General features: G+C 43.4%; 1 protein-coding gene and 1 non-coding gene across 2 annotated transcripts in view; both read right to left on the bottom strand.

Moving 5' to 3' along the window:
* Nucleotides 1-23,655, bottom strand: part of Cacna1c (calcium voltage-gated channel subunit alpha1 C) — a 650,592-nt gene that overhangs the window by 155,931 nt on the left and 471,006 nt on the right. The window contains exon 9 of the mRNA XM_047548297.1: nt 18,140-18,329. Within this exon, the coding sequence (XP_047404253.1) occupies nt 18,140-18,329 (190 nt within the window). The remainder of the gene's footprint in view (nt 1-18,139; nt 18,330-23,655) is intronic.
* LOC124984183 (U6 spliceosomal RNA) lies at nt 6,948-7,054 on the bottom strand. Its single transcript, XR_007108637.1, has one exon. It is a non-coding gene; the product is annotated as a U6 spliceosomal RNA (small nuclear RNA).

Raw genomic sequence — 23,655 nt, 5'->3', positions numbered from 1 at the left:
GCTGTCAACCCTGCAGACGAGAGAGAGGCTGCATGGGCAGGGATTAGAAAGGCAGGGAAAATGAGAGGCGGGCAAAGAGGTGTGCTAGGACCTGTTCACTCCAGAGCCAGGAGTGCAGCTTGTCTTCTCAGGACCCACCCACTGTTTAGAAGGTGCACTGTTTTATCAGCTCATAGGGTTACTGGGAGGACCAAGCAAAAAGAGGTGGAAAATGCTTTCAAAGGCACCAACTCCCATGGAAACATGAGGCAGGAGGGAGGGCAGAGACAGAAAAGCAATTAGCGTAAATAATTAACCATGCAAGGATAATTAACAGCCCCACTGGGAGGATGCTGGTGCACCTACCAACATTTTAGACCAGTGTGCTGAAGTTAAATAGTTGCAGGTGTCAGCTCCTGGGGGCAAAATCTTTTCCAAAAAATGGAGGTACACCAAAATGAAGGGTTTCTTGTGACATGGTAAGGCACACAGCTACCATGGAGGGTGTCTGAGAAGAGGGAGTGAGACTCTATGCTGCAGATGTTGTAGAAGAGTTTGATGCTTACAGAGGGGTGTGGGAGGTGGAGAGAACCTCTGGGGCATTTCAGCACTGAGATAGTACTGTTAGACACTTTTAAGGCAAAGATAACTGTGATCAGGATGTTGGCTCTCAGAAAAGAGCAGAAGAGGAGGAGGCTTGAAGATAAAAGACAGTTGCTGCGTGCCAGGGCAGTTGCCCTATGGTTTTGAGTAGCAGCTTTTACAGACATAGTGCTGTACCCAAAGGGGGGAGGAGCTACTGTCTACAAAATGAGGACTTCTGAGGCTGGTGGTGTAGCTCAGTGGTAGAGCACTTGCCTAGCACATGGAGGTACTGGGTTTGATCCTCAGTACACCATAAAAATAAAAATAAATAAAATAAAGGTATGGTGTCCATCTACAACTAAAAATATACAAATCTAATGCTTTAAAAGAAATGAGGACATCCTCTTCCTGGGCCAGTTACACATACCTCCTGGAAGATGGGACCCCAAGAGAAGGTTCAAAAGTTAGACATTCTTTATTTTTCTTAGTTGTTGATGGACCTTTATTTTATTCATTTATATGTGGTGCTGAGAATTGAACCTAGTGCCTCAATACATGTGAGGCAAGCACTCAACCACTGAGCCACAACCCCAACCCTGAAAACTAGAGATTCTTCAGGTGTTACTTTTACAGGTCAGGGAAGGGTTGTCTGAGGTCACAGAGCTAGTTTGTGCTTAGAAAAGAGACTAGGCCCCAGATCTCCTGACTCCTAGGGCTTCTTTCCACCATTTCTCTTCCCACCACCAGCCTCCTTATTCTGCAGGTGACCATGTCCTCCTTTCCACCTGACAAAAGAGTATGAGGATGGATTTCGGAGTCAGATGGGTTACGCCTGGGTGTGAGCCTGTGGAAGCCTCAATTAGTCATCTGGCCTTGGGCAAATGACTTGAACCTTACCTTTCTTTATTTCGTTCTTCTTTTTTATTGATTCTTTCTTGTTATATATAACATTAGGATACATTTTGACATAATCACAAAAGCATTGAATATAATTTGCTCTAATTCAGTCCCTCGCTCTTCTCCCACCCTTCCCTCCTCCACCTCCCCCACTACTCTATAGATCTTCCCACAATTTATTTATAGTTTTTTTTTTTAATTAGTGTCTTGTGGATGTAATTGTTGTTGGGATTCACTATGCTATGCTTTGCTAATCTAAAATTGGAGATAATGGTACCAATCTGAGAGGGTTGTGAGGAGTAAAGATAGTATTACTAAAATGAGGTACTTAATTAATTGTAGCTGTTGTGCATAGTCTTTGACAACAATGATCAGTGTGTGTGTGCATGTGCATGGGTGTGGAATGCCTGGACATGGTATATTTATTGGGCAATACAAAGCAAAGTGTGGATCAAAGTGGAGCAGCTCAGAATCACCTGCTTTGTATCTCAAAGGTCAGTGGAAGTCTGAAGACTTATTGGTGAAGACAAATGTGTCTCACAGCCAAGTTTTAAGGATGCCACAGTTAATGATGTTCCCTTTGGGGCCATTGGTTTCCCAGATGTGTTCATCACTGTTGGTGTTTTCATCATGAACTATTCAGGCTATCCCTACTATGTGCTAACAGCAACTTACCTGTGACATGGTTCCTGTCCTGGAAATGCTTTAAGAGCTTGTGAGAAGACAATTTGTAAAAATCTTTAACTATGGTTAATTATGAAAAAATATGTAGCAGAACAAAAAAAAAAAAAAAAAAAAGGCCGCATTAACCTCCCTATTGTGCCTCTTGAATTCTTTTTTTTTTTTTTTAACCTTACCCTAAACCAAGGCCCCTCTAGGGATAGTGTAGGTTCTCTTAATCAGCTCTCTGCCATGTCAGCAAAAGTTATTTATGACCACAATCTGGACTCTGTGGTGGTCACGTGGCCTTGCTTTGATTATTCACTGGGGTCAAGCTGAAACATAGATGGCCACTGTTATGGATTTTACCTGGAAAGAGTCTTTGCTTCTATGAACCAGGGACACCAGTAATGAAGTAATGTGGGCCTCAGGTTCAGTTTGGTTTTTAATAGATTGTGGTCTAAACATATTTTTCAATATGCAACAATTGGGTTAGACTAATGACAAATGTCATCCTGGACCACTGCCAGAGCAACATGCCATTTCCATTAGGAGTAATATTTCCTGACCAGATTAAGACATGGAAAATAATTTTTGGTTCTTAACAATTCCCTTCAGTTTCACTGATCTGATTAAACTTAGCAACGGAAAGAGGAATTTACAAATTAGATGCTGTTCTCTATTTATTACCAAAATGGTTGCTTTCCACTACATCCAGGAGATACAGTTGAGATCTCATTAAGTCTCAGCTTGTGATAACATTTACTCCATAAATCTCCATCGCAGCCAGTGAATGAAATGAGCATTATGCGAAGACCACATAATGGATGAAATCAAACCTCTGTCCTCTTTGAAGGGAAATGACCTTTTCAAGGTTTAAATGTATTCAGCTTTCCGGTCCTAAAGAAGCAACTAGGAATTTATTCTTGGTACTCTCTTAACCATTTCCTGACAGCTATTCTTAGCTGGCTAGCTGGCCTTTGTGAGATAGAACAAAATGAAGAGTATTTCCAATACTTCCCCAGACATATTTGAAGAGGAGAAGAGATGAGTATGCAAAGAAAAACATGGTGGAATAGTCCTGTCCTACCCTAGAAGTGAAAAGGAAATGTTGATAGACAAGGAATGGAAGATGAAAAATTGATTTTCAGGTCAGGTTCATTGTATGGCCTCTGCTGGATCACACCTGGTTTTCGATCTGACATAGTGACAAGGTAGGCCCAAGTCAACTGTTCCCAGTGGTGAGAGTCTAAGAACTTCCAAGCCAAGACCCCGCTCTTACCTTCCAATTTCCCACCCCTTTTGCAACCAGTATTCATTAATTGCCTATGCACCAGGCTTTGGTTTGGTGCTGGGAAGAAAAACGTCCCTACACAACTCAGCAGATGGTATGAGATAAGTCAATAAATAAATACAATAGGTCTTGTACAATAAGTATTCACTTGCAGGTATTGGATAGGTATTCTGGGAGTACTAATGAAAGAATGCAACAATGCTGGGCAGGAGGGGTGGGGAAGGCAGAAGGTGAGGGATGCCCAGGGTGAGTTGGAAGGTGGGGCAGCAGTTCATAAGGCAGATGGTAGGGTTGAGCTTTCTGTGCAGAGAGATCAGTGTATAAACAGGTGTGCACAGAATCTTTGGAAACAAACTGGCTTTCAGGATGCAGGCCATCCTCAGGAGACCCAGTACAATTCCAAGAGCCTGAGGATGTCAGGATAATAAAATCAGCTGGATTCTTCAGGGGTCTGATAGACTAGAATGATCCAGGTTTGATCCAGATTCCTAGGGCTAAAGAAAATGTATATAAATTTAGAGCTATAGAAACAAAACACCAGAGCTTCTTTATTCCACAATCCAGGGAACTGGGAGAGGCAGATTGCAGACTGGTCATTGTGTGGGGCCTAGACCAGCTACCTGTGTTTCTCAGGCTCCTATTAGTTCCACTGCAACCCAGGATTGTTCAAACTCCAAGCCCTAGCATCTTATTAGGAGATAAAGATGAGGGTCTTTCACCTCACATTTCTGTACTCTCAGTTCATCTAATCAAGGGGTATGACTTATTGGATTAATAGATCAAACTAAGGAATTATGGAAATTATAGTTAAGAGAAATGATTTTATTCCTTCTACCAGGTTCAAGAAAAAGATGTATAGATAAAGAAAAAGAGGGAATGATAGAAGTTCAGAGGAGTAGACAAAGGGAAATGAAAGGAAGGGAATGGGGATGGGAATAGGAAAGACAGTAGAATGGCTTGGACGTAACTTTCCTATTCACATATGAATACATGATCAGTGAAACTCCACATCATGTACAACTGCAAGAATGGGATCCTAATCAATTAGAATATGTTATACTCCATGTATGTACAATATGTCAAAATACACTCTACTGTCATGTATATCTTTAGGACAAATAAAAACAGAAGAAGCTTTGTAGTTTTCATTAAAGTTTGAGATTTATTGATGGAAACATAGGATCCTGCCTGATTGTTGGTGACTGACCTCTTAACTTCCTTGTCTATGCAGAGAGACAGAAGGATTTCTGTGCCAAGCAGGATAGGACCTTCAACCATTGACTGCTTTTCATGCCAAACGGATATCCTCCCTTAGTGGGGGTTGCAGGTCTTTTTCTTTTTTTTCTGCCTCTTTTGAGCAGAGCAAATTCTACACAAAGCTTCCACTCTAGCCAGATCCACCTAACTAAATTTAGCAAATAATAATAAACACAAGAATCTAACTCTGAACACTTCTGACATGAAAGTGGCCCTTCATTCTTCTTGTCCCTCTGTTTGGTGTGTGTGCAGGGGGAGTGCATGGGTGTGTGCATGCATTCTGTTCTTTTTAAAGGATTTACTTAACAAAATAACTGGCCTGACATTGGATACTGTTATCATATCTCATAAGTCATTGGCAAGACATAATGGACGGACCAACTGCTTTGAAGCTTAGAAACAAAAAGGTAAACAAAGGCTTGTCCCCTGAAAGCCAGCCTGCCAAGCATATAATTAAGGCTCTTCACCTGGTCAGTGAGTCATTGAGACAGATCTATTCTATCACTCCCAAGGAAAAGCACAGGCTAGGCCCAGTGCAGCAGCAATCATTCAACAGTTTAGGCCTGTGGTTTTGATTTCTCTTGACTTCTCATTTTGGGGTGCTGTATTCCTGCACATGCAAGTCCTCAGAATAAGACCTATGGTTTGTGGGACAAAACAGCCTCAGGCTTGGCAAATAATTTTTAGAGCATGACTTAGGAAGCAGCCAGAGCCCACCTGTCTAGACATGCAAAAATACTAAAAAATGTCTTAATGTTCCTACTTTCTTGGTAAAATAAGGCAAAACTCTAAAGAACCTTATCAGAATTCAAACATACACATTTTGGGTGGAGGATGAACCTTCAAATTTCTCTTATCAAAGCTTATCTGTCTAGCAGATCACTCCTGTAGATCTTTGACGGGAAAGAGTCTTGGTCAATCTGATGAATGAATATAATGTAAGCCTAATTCTTAGAAGTCTAGAAGAATTAATAGAATACAATATAAGTTGCAATAAATGTATATTTTTATGACTGAGTAAAGGGTTGACATCTTTTGTTTCTTCCCTTAGTTATCTGGAAATATCATGTAGAATAGGACACCATACTCTGTGGCTCTGTCCCACGGATGACCTCACTAGAGATCTTCCATCCATGGATGGAATTTGAGACTTGGGGTCTTCCATGTTTTTCCTTGCTCATCTTTTCCTTTAGAAGGAGCAGTTCTCATTGTCACTAGAGGTGATCTGGCTAGTGGACGCAAACCAGGAGCGAGAGGGGACGCATTAATGACTTTTTACTGAAATCCAACTTTTGGTTAAAGTCGGGTGTCTGGAAATGACCAAAACTCCTATTCTCTTGGGGAGGCCCTTCCCCAGCTCCCCTTGTGCCTCCTTTGAGCATGTCCTGTGATTTTTCCAGGGACAGTATTGCAATCTGCACATATCTCCATGAGAAACAGATTTGGAACATTGTTGGCTGGCAGATCAATCCAGTCTGATGGCAGATGGGACCCTGGCACAATAGCCCCGACACCTGCTTAGCTACATAACTCTGACACAGGTAAGGCATGGCTACAGGTCATGTGGGTCAACCCAGAGGTTGACGGACAGAATCAGTGACCTAGGGAACCCTATGTCTCTTAGGAGTTTAGGTCCTATGATTTTCAAATTGTAATGAAGCCAACCATGTGGTTAAAGAAGGAATTCAGGGACTGGCACAGGGATTCAGAGAGAAAATAATAGTCAATGCGCCAGCCCTCCTCTCTGCAGCTGCTCTTCCTCCTCCCAGCTATCACCCCCATCTAGCACAATCACTTGCCCTCTGCTTTGAAGCATTCCGTAGATACCTCAAGGGGCTGCCTCTCTTATAGAGCAACTCCTTTATGCAGATTCTGTTGTTTCTAACCAGGCCTTCAGTCCCTGGCCCTCTAACTGTGTGGCTTCAATACAAAGTGATCATAATGATGAATAGTCCAGTACTTACAGCAGGTATTATAGTTATTTAGGAGGAAAAAAAATATTTCCTATCACATGGGAGCATAAATCTCCCCTGAAGACACAGTGACTTTCACCAGAGGCATGCATATTTCTGTTTGATGATGTAATCCTGAAGGATGGTGCCATCAACTCCCAAATTTGGGGTTGTTTCCCAAGTTTTTTTAAAGCCACTTAATCTTGTGAGCAGGGATTAAGTGAGGTAGAATCATTTGGGTACCAGGGATTGAACTCAGAGGCACTTCACTACCAAGCCACATATTCAGTTCTTTTTGTATTTATTTAGAGACAGGGTCTCACAAAAATATGGAATGCTTCACAAATTTGCATGTCATCCTTGCATAGGGACCATGCAAATCTTCTCTGTATCCTTTGTATTTTAGTGTATGTGCTGCCGAAGCAAGCACCATTTGGGATTCTTCATATGCACTTCTATGTCAAGGGACTCGGTTGATATGTTTATAGTCAGGGATAGAAAATAGGGCCTTTGAATAGCAAGGGGCAAGGGCAGGACAGACTCCCACCATTAAGTAGACAGAACAAATCAACTTCATTAAGAGTCCTTCAGAGGGGCCATCACTGCTGAAAAAGTAGAAGCTATATATTTTAGACTCTGGAACAAATGTTCGGGAATCTGCCAACCTCGGACTCTGTCTTAGTGGGTGTACGGCATCTTTCCACCCCACATCCTGCCTTTGGTCTGCCATTCAGTCCTGATCACCTTCTGAACCAAGTTCCCTGCCTCCAGCTTCTCTCTTCTTCCAACCCATTGTCCACACCCAGCCATGCAGTGACCTTCTGATGGTGAATTGGAATCTTCCCTTCCTCTGCTTAGGTCTCTTTGGTGGACCTCTTTACCCACAGTGTAAAGTCCAGATCTGAGGCCCTTTGGACCCCACATCAGTCTTCCCCTTCTGACCTAACTTTGGCTTTGCTCTTGTGCACACTAAATTATAGTTATTCCCCACATGTGAATTTCCATGTTCTTTCATCTATTTAAACTTACTTTGCTTCTACAACTTTGGTGCACAACCCCTTCAGCTTACGACATCCTTTCTCATCTTTTTAGTTGTGTGAACTGTTGATAATCCTGGCAGAGATGTAGCTATGTGTCGATCGCTCTCTAGCTCTCTGGTTCCCTGGACATTTAGTTTCCCAGTTCCCCTGGAGTTAGGTGGAACTGCTAACTGTCCTGGGCAGTGGAGTATGGACAGGAGGAATGTCCACACTCCCAGGCCTGGTTTGTAAATCCTCCAGTACCTTCCATAGTCCCTCTTCGGCTGGCCAGATGCAGTGGGTCCACAGAGACCACTGAGGCCCAGGGTGGTAGAGTCATGAGAAAGAAGCAGCCATGGTCCCTGAAGCCATGTGGAGCTCAACTTCCCTTCCCACCAATGCCCAGCTCATACTGAACTGTGAGGTGAGTATTAAGGGACGGAGACTTGATTTTGGGAGTGCCTATTACAATAGGTTGCCAACTCTGATCAATATGGCACCACCCAGAATCATTCGTTGGGCAGGCAGTCCCTCCCTCCTCCAAACTCTTCTCTCTCCTCTGCAGTTCTCCAGTACTGGGCTCATACCTTCAATACTTTGCTGTAACCTGTCATGACAAGCATCTATCTCTTTAACTAGGCTGTAAGTTCCCTTAGGACAGATATTGTGTTTATTTATCTTGGTATTTTGAGGGCCCAACTGGTACTTAAATATGTGTTGAATGAACGTACCCATGTCCTTCTCCAGGAAATAGGAAAATCGGAAATATATATAATTCCTGGAGATTCTCCAAACACTGTCTAACACTCTGAGATCAACCATTCCTGATTCCGTGTTCTTTCCACTGGTTCCAGAGTTCTGAGTACCCCAAATCAGCCTCCCATGCCCATGTGCCTGGATGATGGAAATATAGTATGTGGCTGATCTCTCTCCATTACCAGATGACGATTTTCCACATCAGCGAGCAATGAGAAAGGCAGGGGCTGTCACTCTCCTCCACTAACGGCCTTCTGACAGATCATGCATCTTGATGTAGCATGGGCTTTTTATTCCCCCGTGTTGTGTGAAAGGGAGGAGGGATGGGTGGGAGTTAAGGGTAACTGTGTTGTGGGTGCTCTGTGTTTTGGGGCTGAGCATGGTTATTGGAGAAAATGGATCAAAGGAAAATTTAGGCTGATTCATCTCCACTTCAAGTCCTCTGCTGAGCTACTTTCAGTCCCCAGGTGTGTGGATCTGTTTGAAAAGCACCAAATTAAAATCAATTCAGCATTTCATTGAGTCCCTATCCCAGGCAAGTCAAAGAGGGCAGGGGCAGATCCATTTGTCAAAGACTCCTTTCAGTCCCTTGCTTAGGCTGTCTGTGGACAGTCCAATACGCCAATCAGGATGGATAAAGAAAAGGAGGAAAACAGAATAAGGGAGAAGGTTAGTAGGAAAACTCATCTTAAATATAATTGGACATGAATCTGATTTAATATAAGATGAGGGCCAAGGGATGGAGCTCAGTGGTTACGGGTATACTAGCATGCACAAGGTGCTGGGTTTCATGATCCCTAGCACCAAAGAAAGGTAAAAGATAGCTTTATGAATTATATGAACTATGTGTAAAGTAAGAAGAGATGGTATCTTGCTCAAAGCAAAAAAGTTCACTGAGCTCAAGGGCCATTTGTTTAGGAGTAGTCTGTTTGGAAGGAGATTATCAATTAATGGTCTCTCCTTTGGATTTGAGTAGGGAGGGTGTTGATGAACACATTTTTCCAAAATTTTTTACCAGGCCCTTGGTACCACAAGGAAGGTATAGAGTCTATCTCTGAAATATTCAGGATTGTGCAGTGCTACAAGAGAATCACCTCTGAGCTTCTGGTCACTTAGGAACCTTAGCATTGGGGTCCTTGGAGGGGATATGGAGTCAGAAGAACTGGGCTTAAGATCCTAGGCCTACCTAAGTGCAATTTACAAGCTGTATGACATAAACAAGTTAACTTTTTTGAGCTCAGTTTCCCCATTTGCCAAATAGGGCTAATGGGACCCAATGAGGCAATCTTGGAGAAGTTGAAATGAGATAACTTATGCCTTACCCTCCCTGCATTGCAAATAAGAAAGGTGTCCTCTCTCTCGCCCCTGTCCATCCTGCCTCTGACCTCTATCCTGGAAGAAACCACAGTAGCCTGTTATGTGTCTAGCCATTCAACCTCAGACCCTAAACACTGACTCCACACAGGTTACAAAACCATGCAGCTCCCGAGGAGAGGGATGCAGGAGTGAGAAAGATTTCGCCCCTTGCTTCACTGGCCACCCAGGTTTTCCTTTCTAATGGATCCATTATTTGCAATTCCTTCCCACCATTCTTCTAGGCCCACATTCCCAACCCTTAAGTAATTTCCACCCACACTGTCAACCACGATACCCTCTCTGAGAAGCACCCTGGGTATGGCTAAGATTAGACAAAGGTCAACTAGGTAAGAATGCAAGGCTACAAACACCCCAATCTTCTGGATCCAAGAGGATTCATTTCAATCCAGTGTGACTGGCAGGGGAGGGGGCCTGTTAATAAAAATCAGCATCCTGGAGACTGGCTTCAACAGTGAATAAGAAGTGAGTGAGGGCTGGGGTTGTGGCTCAGTGGTAGAGCATGTGCCTAGTACGTTTGAGGCACTGGTTTTGATTCCTCAGCACCACATATGAATAAATGAATAAAATAAAGGTCTATCAACACTTTAAAAATTTTTCCAAAAAGAAGTAAGTGAGCATGTTCTCTGCCCCTAAGAGCTTTCTATATGATGAGAGGCTAGGACATCCCCATCACACTGGCCAGGTAGCAGAAGGTTTCACAGGCTCTGGTGGTGCCTGTCCTGGGAGGGAGGGGTGGGAGTGTGGGAGAAGCAGGTGAGATGAGGTGAGAAGGGAGAGGGTTGCTCCAAACAGAGGGAGGAAAAATGAACAAAGGCCCAGAAACAAGAAGGTAGCAGGCAGGTTTGCAAAGCAGGAAGCAGACTGGTTTTGCCTGCAGGAAGAAGGGAGTGACATGGTCCAAGTTATTGGCATAGGACAGACCAGAGATGCTTGGAATATCAAGGGAAGATGTTCAAACTTTAATGTATAACCACAGAGAGACATTCATAGTTTTCTAAGCAAGGAACAACAAGGTCAGCTCTGGATATATTAACTGGACTACCACCACACAGGTTGTGTGGATGTGGATGAAGGTAGGGTTGCTAGTGAGGTAGCAACCAACTTAGGGGAAGAAAAGTAGAGGGGAGAGGAGGGAAAGGATGAGAGGGACATTTAAAATGGGCAAGTTGGATGGATAAGACTTGGTGACTGATTGACTGTAGGAGTTGGTAACTATGGGGGCATCATAGAAGCTGGAGGAGGGAAGAGAACAGGAAGGGAGGAAGAAGGAGCTGTAGCCTGGGTAACTGGGAAGATGGCAAAGCCACTGGAGAGAGAAGTGAGTCCAGGGGGATGCTGGTTTGGGCTGAGATCCTGGCTAGAAGGCAGAGAATGCTTCCTCCAGACACTGGAGAAGACAGGGCCTTCCAAACTCTGCTTCCTGTCAAGGACTTGCAGCCATAGTTGGTTCTTTGAGAGCCCACAGCCTGCTTGTTCTGTCCCCTGACAGATGGTTGGCTGGCCAATGAGTCCCAGGAACACGCTGTGCACTCTCTCCCTTTAAGCTTAGGAGAGGTCCTGGTGGCTCCCTTGTAAGCTTGTGTTCCTCAGAAATCAGTGTTATCTGCATAACACCAGGTCAGATCCTGCTGCTCCATGGCCCCCTCTATGCTGCTCCCTGCTCACCACAGACACTAGACAGCAAAAGTGAGAGCAAACCAACATAGACATCAAAAAGGATGTGAGAATCCCTCTTCTGGTAGCTTTTTCAGCTGGTGTTGACCATATTCTCCACCATAAATATAACCATTTATATCTGGAGTGTTGTTGGGTTGATTATTTTTTGACTTGGGGCATGTCCCTAAAACGCAGCCCTGTGAGCATTGACATCAGTGTCCAGACTGCCTCTCATTTTGCTCCCTGTGTCCTCATCATGTGACCCTGGGTTCTACAGGGATGCAGAGCTTCTTTCTGTCTTGAGAGCAGGTGTTTTCTTATGGGGAGCAGATGCCTTTGTTAATGAGGAACTTGGCAGACCAGTCAGGCACTGTTATTCTAATCTAATGCTGGTCCAGACAGGCCATAAAAATCTCCTGTCAAATGCTGTGTGGCTTTGACTTCCCACTCCTCCCAGAAGCATACAGTTGTCATTCAATGAGAAGATCATCATGGCATCCTGACAGCTTCAGATTAGGAAGACTTACCCAAGGCTGGTGGGTTTTCCTTAGAAATGTACAGCAGGTCCACTGATATTAGGTTGGTATTCCTACTTCTTACTGCACACTCAACATAGTCCTTCAGGTAGCTCTTCTGCCACTCTCTGGGGCCAGATAGCACATCAGCCAGATAGTACTCCAAAGACGTAGTGTCTACTTATGAAAATACACTCTCCAGGATCCTTGTCATGCATGACCCCCTGCCCCAGTGAGGTACAGCACAGAATACGAAGTCCTTGGGACCCTGCCCATGGGTATTAATTACTACCAGAAGAATCCATGAAATAGTTTCACTGCATAGCCCCCAGTGATAGTAAACCCTACTCATTAATCATCATCACTTTCAGGGTACAGCACAAAGAGTGAGTGGGGAGTGCTTTTGCCTGGAGGTGTCCAAGAAGGTTTCTTTGAGGTGCAGCAAAGTGTGGTGGACAGTCCTGGATGGGGAAATCAGAAGACCTGGGTAGAGTGCTGACTTTCTAATAATTAGCCCAGGTGGTTGTTTTTTATCTTTGCTCCAATTTCCTCACCTGATTTTGAAGACAACTTTTCAGAGCCGTAGGGCTCTGATTAGAACCAGGTGAGAGTTACGGGAGTTATAAGAGGTATATCTGAATCTGCACAAGGGTATCTGTCCTCACTGAGCGGCATGGGGTCAGAAGGGCCTTCTAAAGCACTATAGTTTAACACTGCAAGGAAGAAGAGAATGAAGGGAAACAATGAATGTTCAGTGTTTCTTCTCACGTAATCTGAGCTGGATGATTCGTGGAATTCTGTCTTAGATACCTGGACATGTGGCTACCACCAGCCAGGAGCTAGGTTCAGCAGAATGCTGACTGTACTGATTAATTTTTTTAAAAAAAGATCAAATAACTTTGCACATGCCCCTGACACACATATAATGTAAATCAGTGATATTCAGATGTCTACTTGCAAGCCATATGGGGCCTTTTCATGGGCAACCTGCAGCTCTCATAAGCCCTCAAATTTCTGTTTTTCTATAATACATTATCCTAGACTCTGCAGGGCATGCAGCAGTCATGTGGCTCTGTTGGTTAATGATGATTGCAAACGTGGCTCCCAAGTCACATGACTGAATACCACCAGTATAAATATTTAATCCTGCTTATCTATGTAGAAATTCAATGTTTTGGTCTACGTCTGTCTGTCTTTTATATGCTCATCCACATAAATGTCTGTCTTAGATTCCAAGCTTTAGAAGACTGGGGCTGCATTTAAATTGTCTAAATGACACAAAAGAGAGAGAGATTCCCATATGGATAGATATTTAATAAATGCATTTTGATCTTGAGGAGGAAAAAGAATAAATTCTCTTTTTTTACAGCATCTCCCTCTAATGCCTGGCCTTTTATCAGATTCAATATTGGAACCAGAAAATGGGCCCTGTCCCTTGGAGAAGTGATTTCTACTGATGACATTGAACCCTGGTGCCTTCAAAAGGAATGCTCCTAGCAGCTGGGAGGGAGGAGAGTGGCAACCACTAGAGAGATGTGACCCCACGTGTTCTAGTGGTTTACCCAGACAAAAAAAGGGGCTTGGAGGACAAGACCCAGTGGCTGTCCCACATTGGAAGCTGCATGGAGGGCAACAGTGACCACATGCCCTTCTCTTGCTCCTCTTCTGTCTATTTGATCCTGAATAGTCTCTTGAGTATCATGTCCTTACCTTTTTTTGTATGTGTGGGGGGGGCAGTGGTTGTCATACGACCAGTTGCAGTGGGAAGGCCCAGTGTTAATACAGTTGTAGATGGGGACAGGTTGAAGCACTAGGCTCCAGCCGCTACTTTTCTAAGGGCCACTGCATGCTGAATTGATCATATGAGTTTCCCTCTCTTCCCTGTCCCATGAGGGTCTAACTCCTCAGATGGAGGGCAGCAAAGGCCATGCCAACTGAACAGGAAGCCTGCAGAGCAATGCTTAATGCCATCCTAGGAGAAGCAACTCAAGAGACTCATGAAATGAGACCCTGACTTGCCATGAAGCTTTTACCCCAACAGTCCACAAACCAGCTCTCCTCAAGGGCCTAGGGATCCCCAGATGGCTAAATCCAATAGTTTTCAGTATTCATCCACTTGATACCTTGGCAGCACTGACAGCCATTCCTCTGTTTTTCATCCTAGCTCTCTGGACACATCTTTCCAAGTCTTTCTTGCTGATTCTTACTCATGACCCCAAATTCCAAACTTTGGTGGGGCCCTGATGTCAGTTCTTAGACTTCGTCTCATGTACTCCCTAGTGATCTCACGCAGACATATGGGTTTAAACATCTTGTGTATGTGATTGATGCCCCCAAAGTATAATCCTGTCCCAGATCTTAACTGTGGACACAGGTTCATTCCCAATCACCCACTCAACATCTTCATTTGGATGTCTCATAAGCATTTTAAACTTAAATGTCTGAGATGGCTTTCTCCATATTCATGTCCTGACAACTATTCCACTCATATCTTCCCTATGTCAAGCAACAATTCCATTCTTATATCACCTTGGGAAATGCCTGATTTCTCCCTTTCTCACATCCCAAATCTGATATGTCAGTGAATGATACTGTCCTGAATTCTGATCTCATCATCTTCATATCTGCAGAGAGAGGTCCCATCATCTCCCAAGACAGCAGCCTCCCGACTGGACCCTGCCCTTGCCACCTCCATTCTGCTCAGTGCTTCAGCACAGGTCAGCCATGGGATCCTGCGAAATGTATCTCAGATCATGTGACTTTCTGCTCAAAACCTGCAGAGGTCACATGGCTCTTTTCCAGCTAAAGTTCAAGTTCTCACAAGTTACATGATCTTCTAGGTTCCCCTGGACCTCATCTCCCATCACTCTGCCTCATGGCCTCCTGTTCAGCTTCATTAGCCTCTCTCTGTTCTCAGATGCACTAACCATGCTTCTCCCTCAAGGCCTTTTCACTGGCCTTCATTCTGCCTGGAATGTTTTCTTCACAAATATCTGTGTAGTTCCTTTCCTTACCGCCTTCAAATCTTTATTCAAATGCCACCCTCTCAGTGGGACCTTCCCTGGTCACCCCATCTGGCATTATAACCTCTTGACACTGCTGAGCCCATTCACACTTTCATCTTTCTCCATGGTGCTCATCACTCTCTGACATACTATTTAATTTATTGTCTGTTCCCCAGGACAAGGCAGGGATTTTTGAGTGCTGTGTTTTATTGGTATATCACAAGTGCCTAGAATAGTGTCTGGCAGAGAGCAGACCTTTCATGTGTAGATGGATGGATGGAAGGACAGATGGATGAAGTGTAAATTATATATAGTTATGAGCCCCTTCATTTGCTCATTTAGAAAAATGCCTCCCAACTTATAAGCTTTTTCCCTATCATCTTCCAACTCCTGTTTCTTTCACTTCCTCATTAGCTCCTGTGGCTTTTCCTAGGAAAGCTGAATGCTTGGGCTATGTTTAGGTGTGCTCAGCCACCAAGCAGTGATGTGTCCTTGGGTTGCTCCTCCACTGGAGCCAGATCCATCTCCCAGTGCTGTATGTCAGAGACATCTGGTACATGTTGACAGGGACACTGCCTGCCTGGCCAAAAGTGGAGTCACCAGAGCCACAATGAAGTGATCAGCACTTTTTTCTTAAAAGACTACTTCATTTTTGAGCTGAAAATAACTGATAAATATATCATACCGTAATCTTTTAGCAATTTTAAAGGCTAACATATTACACTAATTGAAACACACATCTCATTTGTAGCAGAATTTCTTCTCTTGTATTTATTTCAAAGGGCAAAATATGAAGTTCTGAGGCCAAAAATATCACTTCCACGCCATATCCTTGCCTTTTCTGTAAGTCTCTTAGGTTTCCGATTCCTTAATAATGAAACCGCATTGACTCTACTTTTAATTGGACTTCTCCTGTAGACACAAATTCTTTGAACACTTCTCCTGGCTCTATTCCTAAGTTTCACATTCCATTTCATCACTATGTCTACGTTACACACCTTGCTGTTTCAGAATTTCATTCCCTGTCCCTCTCCCTGGAATGGTCCCACCAGCATTTTCACTCACGAAGGAGTCAGGCTCCCATTCTAGTCCCCCTAAGACAAGGCTGGCTGAGGACAAGAAGCAGACCTGAAACGTCCTCCAGCCATAAGGAAGCCAGCAAGAGGAACAACTGCCTCCAAGTCTGACTGTATCCATATTTGGGCTTATGAAAATCTTGGCAGAGACTCTATCTATTTGGGTAAATTGTTCATTATGTTGTTCTCAGAGCCTGGTCAGAAATTTGGGTAGATAAACCTTGTTAGTGTGATCTGTTTCAGCAGCAAGGGATACTGCATGTTAGAAGCTCTCCTAATTCTTTCTTCTAGTGGGCAAGATAGAGAAGTAGCACATGTCCCTGTGGAAGCTCTGGCTTTAGGCAGAGAACAGAATAACCATGTGTCTGTGGATGGCAACTGGCTGCTAAGCAAGTCATGGATATTGCATGCTTTTAATAACACATGATAAGAAAAATGCTCATCATTAGCTACGGGTTCCACTCTGAATGTGAGGAGAGTGAGGAGCTGAGACTACAATTCCTGTGTTGGAGAGGTAAGCTTCCTTGTGGATCACTGGCCCATTTATTTATTTGCCATACCACTCAGTGCCACAAACTAATCAACTACCTTGCAGTTCCATCAACAATGTAATAGAAGCTGTCAGGCTTTTTTCCAGAAAGACCCTCAATGGCGTCATTGCGCATTGTTATAATCCATCAAAGTTCCCATCTTCCAACTTGTAAAACTACTTAGTTGAGCGTGAAGGCCTCCTTAAGTTATTAAATTATGTTGTTACCAGTCCCTTGTTGTTTATGTGTTTTAATTTTGTATTTGCACCTTCAGCAGACTTATCAGAAAGGGGTAGTTGATAGATTTATTAAATCAATCTTTGAAATGAAGGAGCAGAGATTCTGTTCTGTTAATACCTTTGCCAGTCTTTTTTCTCCCCCTTTTCCTTCTGTTGGCTGCTGGCTCCTCTCATCTCCCTTCTCGCTAAAGAAAAATTTCTGGTTTCCTGCCCTTACCTGCATGACTCCATCAAATGTCCTAGTTACCTCTTTAACTTGCTTGGTTTCTTGACTATTCTAGATGCCTTGTGTTTAGGAACTGTTTTTTGAATTACGCTGCTCAAGAGTACAGAAATGCACCTATTTAAACATGTAAAACAAAAGAGAAACTGCACATACAAAGAGCAGGAAAGAATGTTGATTAGAGTCATTGAGTTCAGGGTCAAAGGAGATACACAGAGCAGTAAGAGTTATCCCAACAGTTCTCAGACTTAATGATCATCACAATCACCTGGGGGAGGTGTTAACCAGAAGAGAGCTGCTGCTCTTCACCCCTGCAATGTCCTAGTCAGTGGGTTTGGGCAAAGGCCCAAGAGTATGCATTTCTAACAAGTTCCCAAGTGATGCTGCTGCTGCTGCTGGTGCAGGGACCACACTTTGTGAACCACTGGGCTAATCTGATAGGGGCTGAATTTCCATGATTCATCATCTTGAATATACTTGCAAGTTAATATCATCTATCACTTTCATTTCTATCCTAGCTATAGCCTATCAAACAATCTTCCACATGAAACCCCAGAGGAAAGGATTTGGCTCAATTTCTGTAATCTAATTGTATTCTGTCACATTCCTCTGAGTTTCCTCCAATCTTCTCATTTAGCACTTACCAGCTCCTTGAATCTAACCTACTTAAGAGAAACTTTTGACTCCTTTTCCTATGAGAAAGCTCAATGGTGCCTGGAAGTCTATGGCAACTTCAGAGAGAATCCTATGTTGGTATAAAGCTTACCAAGTAGCTGCTTGGGGGAAACTTGCTTTTGAACAAGCCAAGCCTGCTCCCTGCCTAAAGAGATGGAGTTGGGATGAGGTTTAAAAAAAAGACTTTTTTTAAGGAGAATTGAGAATTGTCTTAGCAGAACCTTAACTGGTTTTTCAGATCAAAGATTCTAAAAGGAATATGAGGTTTTATAGAGTAATGACAATTATCTTTCATCTGTAACTAATTCCTATGAGTAGCAATGATTGCAATCAATGACATAAATGTTGGTCCAGGAAGACCAATTAGGGTTTGTAAAGAAAGGCTGGTGGCAAACATATTTTGGTTGACCTGTTGCTTTCTCTCCCAGAACCTAACCCAAAGACAGAAGATGGCTGCTCACTGTTTCGGGGCTTCTCCTCATCCATGCCTTCATCCTCGTTCTCAGGATCAATGTCTTCTGCCTGAGTGATCCAGTCCAGGTAGCCTTTGAGATCTTCTTCCAGCTGCTGTTTCTCTCTTAGCTTCTGGAAGTCTCCCCGAGCCTTGGCCTTCTCCCTCTCTTTGGAAAACTCTCTGGTGAGAGAAGGAGGATGGGCAGGGCGGAGAGCACAGAGAAGGGTCAGGCATGGAAGGAGAGGTGGTGTCACTCTGAGAACCCTGCCCGCCTGCCCCTGCTTTCCACAGACAGCCTTCTCTAGTCACCCCAGGGTGTCTTCACTCTCACATAGATGGAAGAGACACTGAAGGGGGCATGCCTGACAAGAGTGTCTAAGGGGATGGGTGAGGTCCATTTCCCTAGAACACGATCACAGACTTTGCTTTACATAACAACTGGTCTCCAAAGACCTGAAAACCCCTTCCAAACAATAACTAAAACTTCAACAGTTATGGAATATGAATTTTTAGTATTCATCCTACCCTGTATAAGGTGGCAAATTTTTAAAAATGTCAGGGGGATCTTCAGGTGACACAAGATACTTGGACCAGTGAGGTGCCAGAGCCCACTCACTCACATGAGGTCCTGAGAATCAATTGTGCGTGTTCTTCCAAACACTGGCTTCAGTGATGTTTTCTTGGTAACTTGAGAATCACCCATGTTGGGAATATTTACACCAGGGAATTTGGCAGATGCCAAAGACCAGAACCAATTGTTAACTATTTGCCAGTACACTGCTGACATGGAATACAGATTTTCCTCCATCACTTTCTCATTGATAGGGTTCACCCTGCCACTCTTGGCATGCCTGGAAGAATTTCTAATTTAGGGAAGGTTCTTTCCCATATGGAGCCAATATAGATTCCAAACACAAGAAAATGTCCTGGGGGCTGCTCTTTTGGTTAAACAACCAAAAAAATTGAATTAAAAATATACAAAATCAAGTTGAAAAGGTAAATAATGCATTCAGTTTAATAATGAGTAGCAACTAGAAACGGATGGGGAGTTGTTGAAAGAAAGGTCTACTGGGAAAGTTCTGACACACTGGATTTTCCTTTCCTTATTTTCTCTCCTTGAACTTTCTGAGAAAAGATGGGTCTGGCAGCAGAAAGCAATGACCAACAAGGCTAGTTCTCAACTCTCAAAACAAGTTGGTGCCTTTTCTTTCAAAGAGGTAAATGGAGGATTTCAATTTATCTTAATAAGAAGTCTTTGGGAAATGAGGCCCTTGGTGGAGTGTGTGTGTGTGTGCGTGTGTGTGTGTCCAGGCGCTGTCTTGGTTGATCTCTGGGAGCCATGATACTTTCTTCCTTCTTCATCAGCAAAGGTCTGGTTCAGGGCAAGAGGCTGCTGAAAGCAACTTGATGGAGTTTCTTGCACATGTCAAATATTCTACAGAGGGACAAAAGTCTCAGCTCCTAATTTGTCATTGAGGAGCTCCTCAATCACCACTAACTGCCCAGTGTTTGCATTTTGCTTTGGAGAGCACAGATTTGAGTGCTCATCATTTTTATGGTAAAATGGGATTGGGGCTGGGGAAGGGTCTAGAAAAGTTTTTAATTGGGAGAATGTGGAGTCTCTCAAACAAATGAGTTTTTGTCAATTGTTGCCTCAATGATGTCTCAGTTTAGACTGAATTTTCTTCTTAAATGTGATTGAATCCAATTCTAGTTTAATTGAACTTGCTCTTTCTTGGGCTTCCTGCCAACTATAGGTACCCTTCATTTCCTTCCCAGGGAGTTTCATGCCAGGGACAAGGGACCAGATGAACAGCTCACAATAAATCTGGGGACTTTGCCTTGCTTTGTTCCTGCCCTGCTTTTGCTATTGGGGTGGGTAATGGCTCCTTCCTCCTCACCTCTCTAAGCCTCCTGTGGCCTTGGTCTTGCTCTCTGGAGAAACTTCAGAATGTATTTTCCTCCCTGTGCAAATGAACTATAAAACTCTGTACTTCAAGGTCACCTCACATGTCTTTCTGCCTACCCCTATTGACATTCTCTGCTCCTTCTCCCTGCAGTGGGTTTGAGGTCTTAAGGGATTGAATTGTTAAGGGGTTCATTTTAGCTATTTTGGATGATTTTGGCTGCAAAATACCTATTATACTACTTCTGGAGTTGGGAGAATAGAAACTGAATCCAAACTGGAGTCAGGATAGATGGCCCAGTTTTACAGCATTTGCCCCATGGAATGAAAGCTCATCATTTAGACCTCAAACTTCTGGGGAACTAAAATAAACGTCTTTAGTGAGAAGGGAAAAAAAGATGTGTGTGAATCTTACTGATCTTAAGACATTTTCTCTTTTAGAGCAAGGACATATTTGGGGGCTGATGGGGGCTGGAGAGGACTGGAGAACTGGCACAGAATGGGGCTCCTGTTGGATCTTGTGAAGTGTGGGCATAGCCAGGCTTTGGCAGGATGGAAGGTGAGCCAGGTTTCCCTCACCAGGCCCCTATGGTAAGAAACGTGCTGGGTGGCAGTGCCTGGCTCTCTTTATCTCCTTGCCTGGATGCCAGCCATGCGACTGCTCTGGGGACTGAGCTAATGAAGACATGAAGCCCCAGCCTGACGGGCTGTACTGGGTCCAGGGACTGAAGCCGATGAGACAATCAGTCACCACTGTGGGATTTGTCATAAGGCATGAGTGCATCTCTTGCCAGAAATGGTCAATATGAAAAATGAGGGGTACAGCGGAGGGTCAGGGTGCTGGTGCTCGGTCAGGTAAAGCATGTGACAGAAGGTAACTGGAAAATCCAATCAATACCAACCACTGGGGCTCTAGGCCTTTTGACAATCAACACAGTTGATCATCATTATTTGTGGGTCCCATATGTACAAATTCTCCTATTCAGTAAATTTATTTGTAATCCCCAAAATCAATACTCAGGGCACTTTCATGGTCATTTGTGAACATGCACAGAATGACAAAAACACTTCATGTGTTCCTAGCTAAAGTCAAACAAGGTGCTTTCTTGATTCATTTCTCATAATATAAAATAATGTCCTTTTTACAGTTTTTTTAGTGCCAAGGTTTTTTTTTTTTTTGCATTTTGTGCTTCTTGCTGGTAAATTTACTGTTTAAAATGGCCCAAGCATAATTATGAAGAGTTGTCCAGTGTTCCTAAGTACGAGAAGACTGTGATGTGCCTTATAGAGAAAATATATGTGTTAGGTAAGTTTCATTCAGACATAAGTTGCAGTGTTGGATGGGAGTTCAATGTTAATGAATCAAAGATAGGTACTAAATAAAGTGTCTTTAAACAGAAACACATGAACAAGATTATGTACTGAGTGGTTGACAAAATGTTGTAACCAGAGAGGCTCATGGGACTCTAACCCTGTATTTCCCTTTAAGGTCAATGGTTCAGTATTCATTAATTCAGTGTTTGTGGTTACATCACAGAACAAAACTATTGTGCATAATGAGAATCAAATATATGTGTGGCCAGCTCATCTGTTCCCACCCACAAGGAATGTGTGTCTGGCCTTTGTTTTCTTCTTGGCCCAGATATTTTATCTTAAATGGTGCCATGATCCAGTTATACTTTCAGTTTATAAAATGCCTATCCTCCAGGACCTCTGCTTTTCTGGGCAAGAGATGTGCCCATTTCCCAGAAGGTAAAAAGATGGGGTGATTACACATGTAAGAGATTCTGGGCCATTTGCAAACTAAAGGCATACATCTGAAGTCCTGTTCCCAATCACTTAAAGCAAAAAGTAACCGATTCCACAGTGCACACTTCCATCTGCTTATAGCTTCAAGTGCAATTTCAAGAATCTCAGTGTAACTGTTGTCATTTAATTCTAACAGGTTGGAGACTGAGGTTTGGAGAGGATTTCTATCTTGCCTTGTCATAAATAAGGTGTTCAGGAGGGAATGTTCCAGATAAAGGATGCCTAACCCTCAGTGATCAAAACATTTATTTATATTTCTACCTTTCTAATGGAAACTTTAAAGAATGTCATTCTCTATCTTCATGAGCAGAACACACCGAGCACAATTTAAACTTTCTTGACTGGATGAAGGACATAATTTATGAGGATGTGTTATTGAGCTGGGCTGCAAAATAGTATTATTCTGAATCGGTGGCTGTAGGGTTCCGCACCCTCTGTGCCCAGTCCGGAAGACTGCAGTACTACTGAGCTGGTAGCCCTGCTCTCTCAAGGCCCATTTGCAGGGCTGCAGCACCCCTCCTTCTGGGTGGTCTCTGCAGCTTCTTCCTGGGATTATTTCTGCTTCCCTGGCTACGTCCAGGACCCAGACTGTAGATTGCTTCTGCTGCCTTTCTGTCCGCCCTTCCAATTGTGGCTTTTGCTTTTCACGTCCCCATGACCTAACTGTAGTTTACAAACATTGGATTAATGGGTCAAATGAACTTGGGGCAGATATACCATGAAGGTTAGGGACAGAGACTATGGATTCACATTGTTTGGGCTCAGCCATGGATCCTCTACTTTTTACCTGTTAGAATACAGTTTCCTCTTCCAAACCTTACTCTTCCTCTTTGTAGAATGGAAATGTGAATAGGACCTAACTCATAGAGTTCTTGTGAGCAGTAAGTGAGTCTAATATACAGGAAGCACAGAGTGGAGAGCCTGATGTGGGATGGTGGCAACTACTCATGCTGTGCTAATGAATGTGATGTGCCTCTGCAACTTTTTTGAGTGCTTCTGGAAGGTTTGGTTTATAATCAGAATATTGTAAGTGATGAGTAAGTTGGTGTTTTGCTGCATTCTTGTGGTGACTATTATATCTTCTTAGGAAATCAAGATGCTTGATTCAAGACATTAACACTTTGTGGTCAGCCAACAAAAGCCTGCTTCTAACTTTTGTCACTGTGTGGGCTGGGGGTGTCCGTGAGTGGCCAGCCCTTGACATATTAGGAGAGGTCTCCCTAAACCAGAAAAGGGAGGTGTTTTATCTTAGACACCTCTCTGTCTGGGCAAAGGGCCAATCTGTGATTCTAGAGCTGCCAGGACCATACTGCAGCTTTGGGAGTGGGCAGGTGGCAGGTGCTGGGAAGCTCTCCAGCAAAGACCAACACATGGACTCAAAGACTCACAGTTTCCAAAGTCAAAGAGCCTTAATGTTCTTGTTCTCTGTTTGTATTACTAACCACAAGGTTTTGGATAAGATGTTTAATATACCCTTTCTCACTTGGACTGAGGGACACCAAGACATGGCTTCCAAATGACCTTTTCTCTGACATCAGCATCTGCTGTCATTTGATTTCCCTGCTTTGACAACATTAGGAAGATCATGCCTATGGGAGGGGACAGAGAGTCTGGTGCAGGGAAGGGTCTTGTGGTCTAGTTCTCATTCTCTACTTCAGATGCCTGCAAGAATTTTACTTCCTGGGTTTGGTTCCCAATCTCAGAGGGAAGAAAGTGTAACTACATTCTCTTAAAGGTTTGGAGCTTTGGCCTGCATTATGGTCCAAAGTCACTCAATGGACATCTAGTGAT

Source organism: Sciurus carolinensis, chromosome 4, assembly GCF_902686445.1.
Source record: "Sciurus carolinensis chromosome 4, mSciCar1.2, whole genome shotgun sequence".
Lineage (NCBI taxonomy): Eukaryota > Metazoa > Chordata > Mammalia > Rodentia > Sciuridae > Sciurus > Sciurus carolinensis.
Note: the sequence above shows the minus strand (reverse complement) of the source record. Positions and strands in the feature narration are given on the sequence as shown.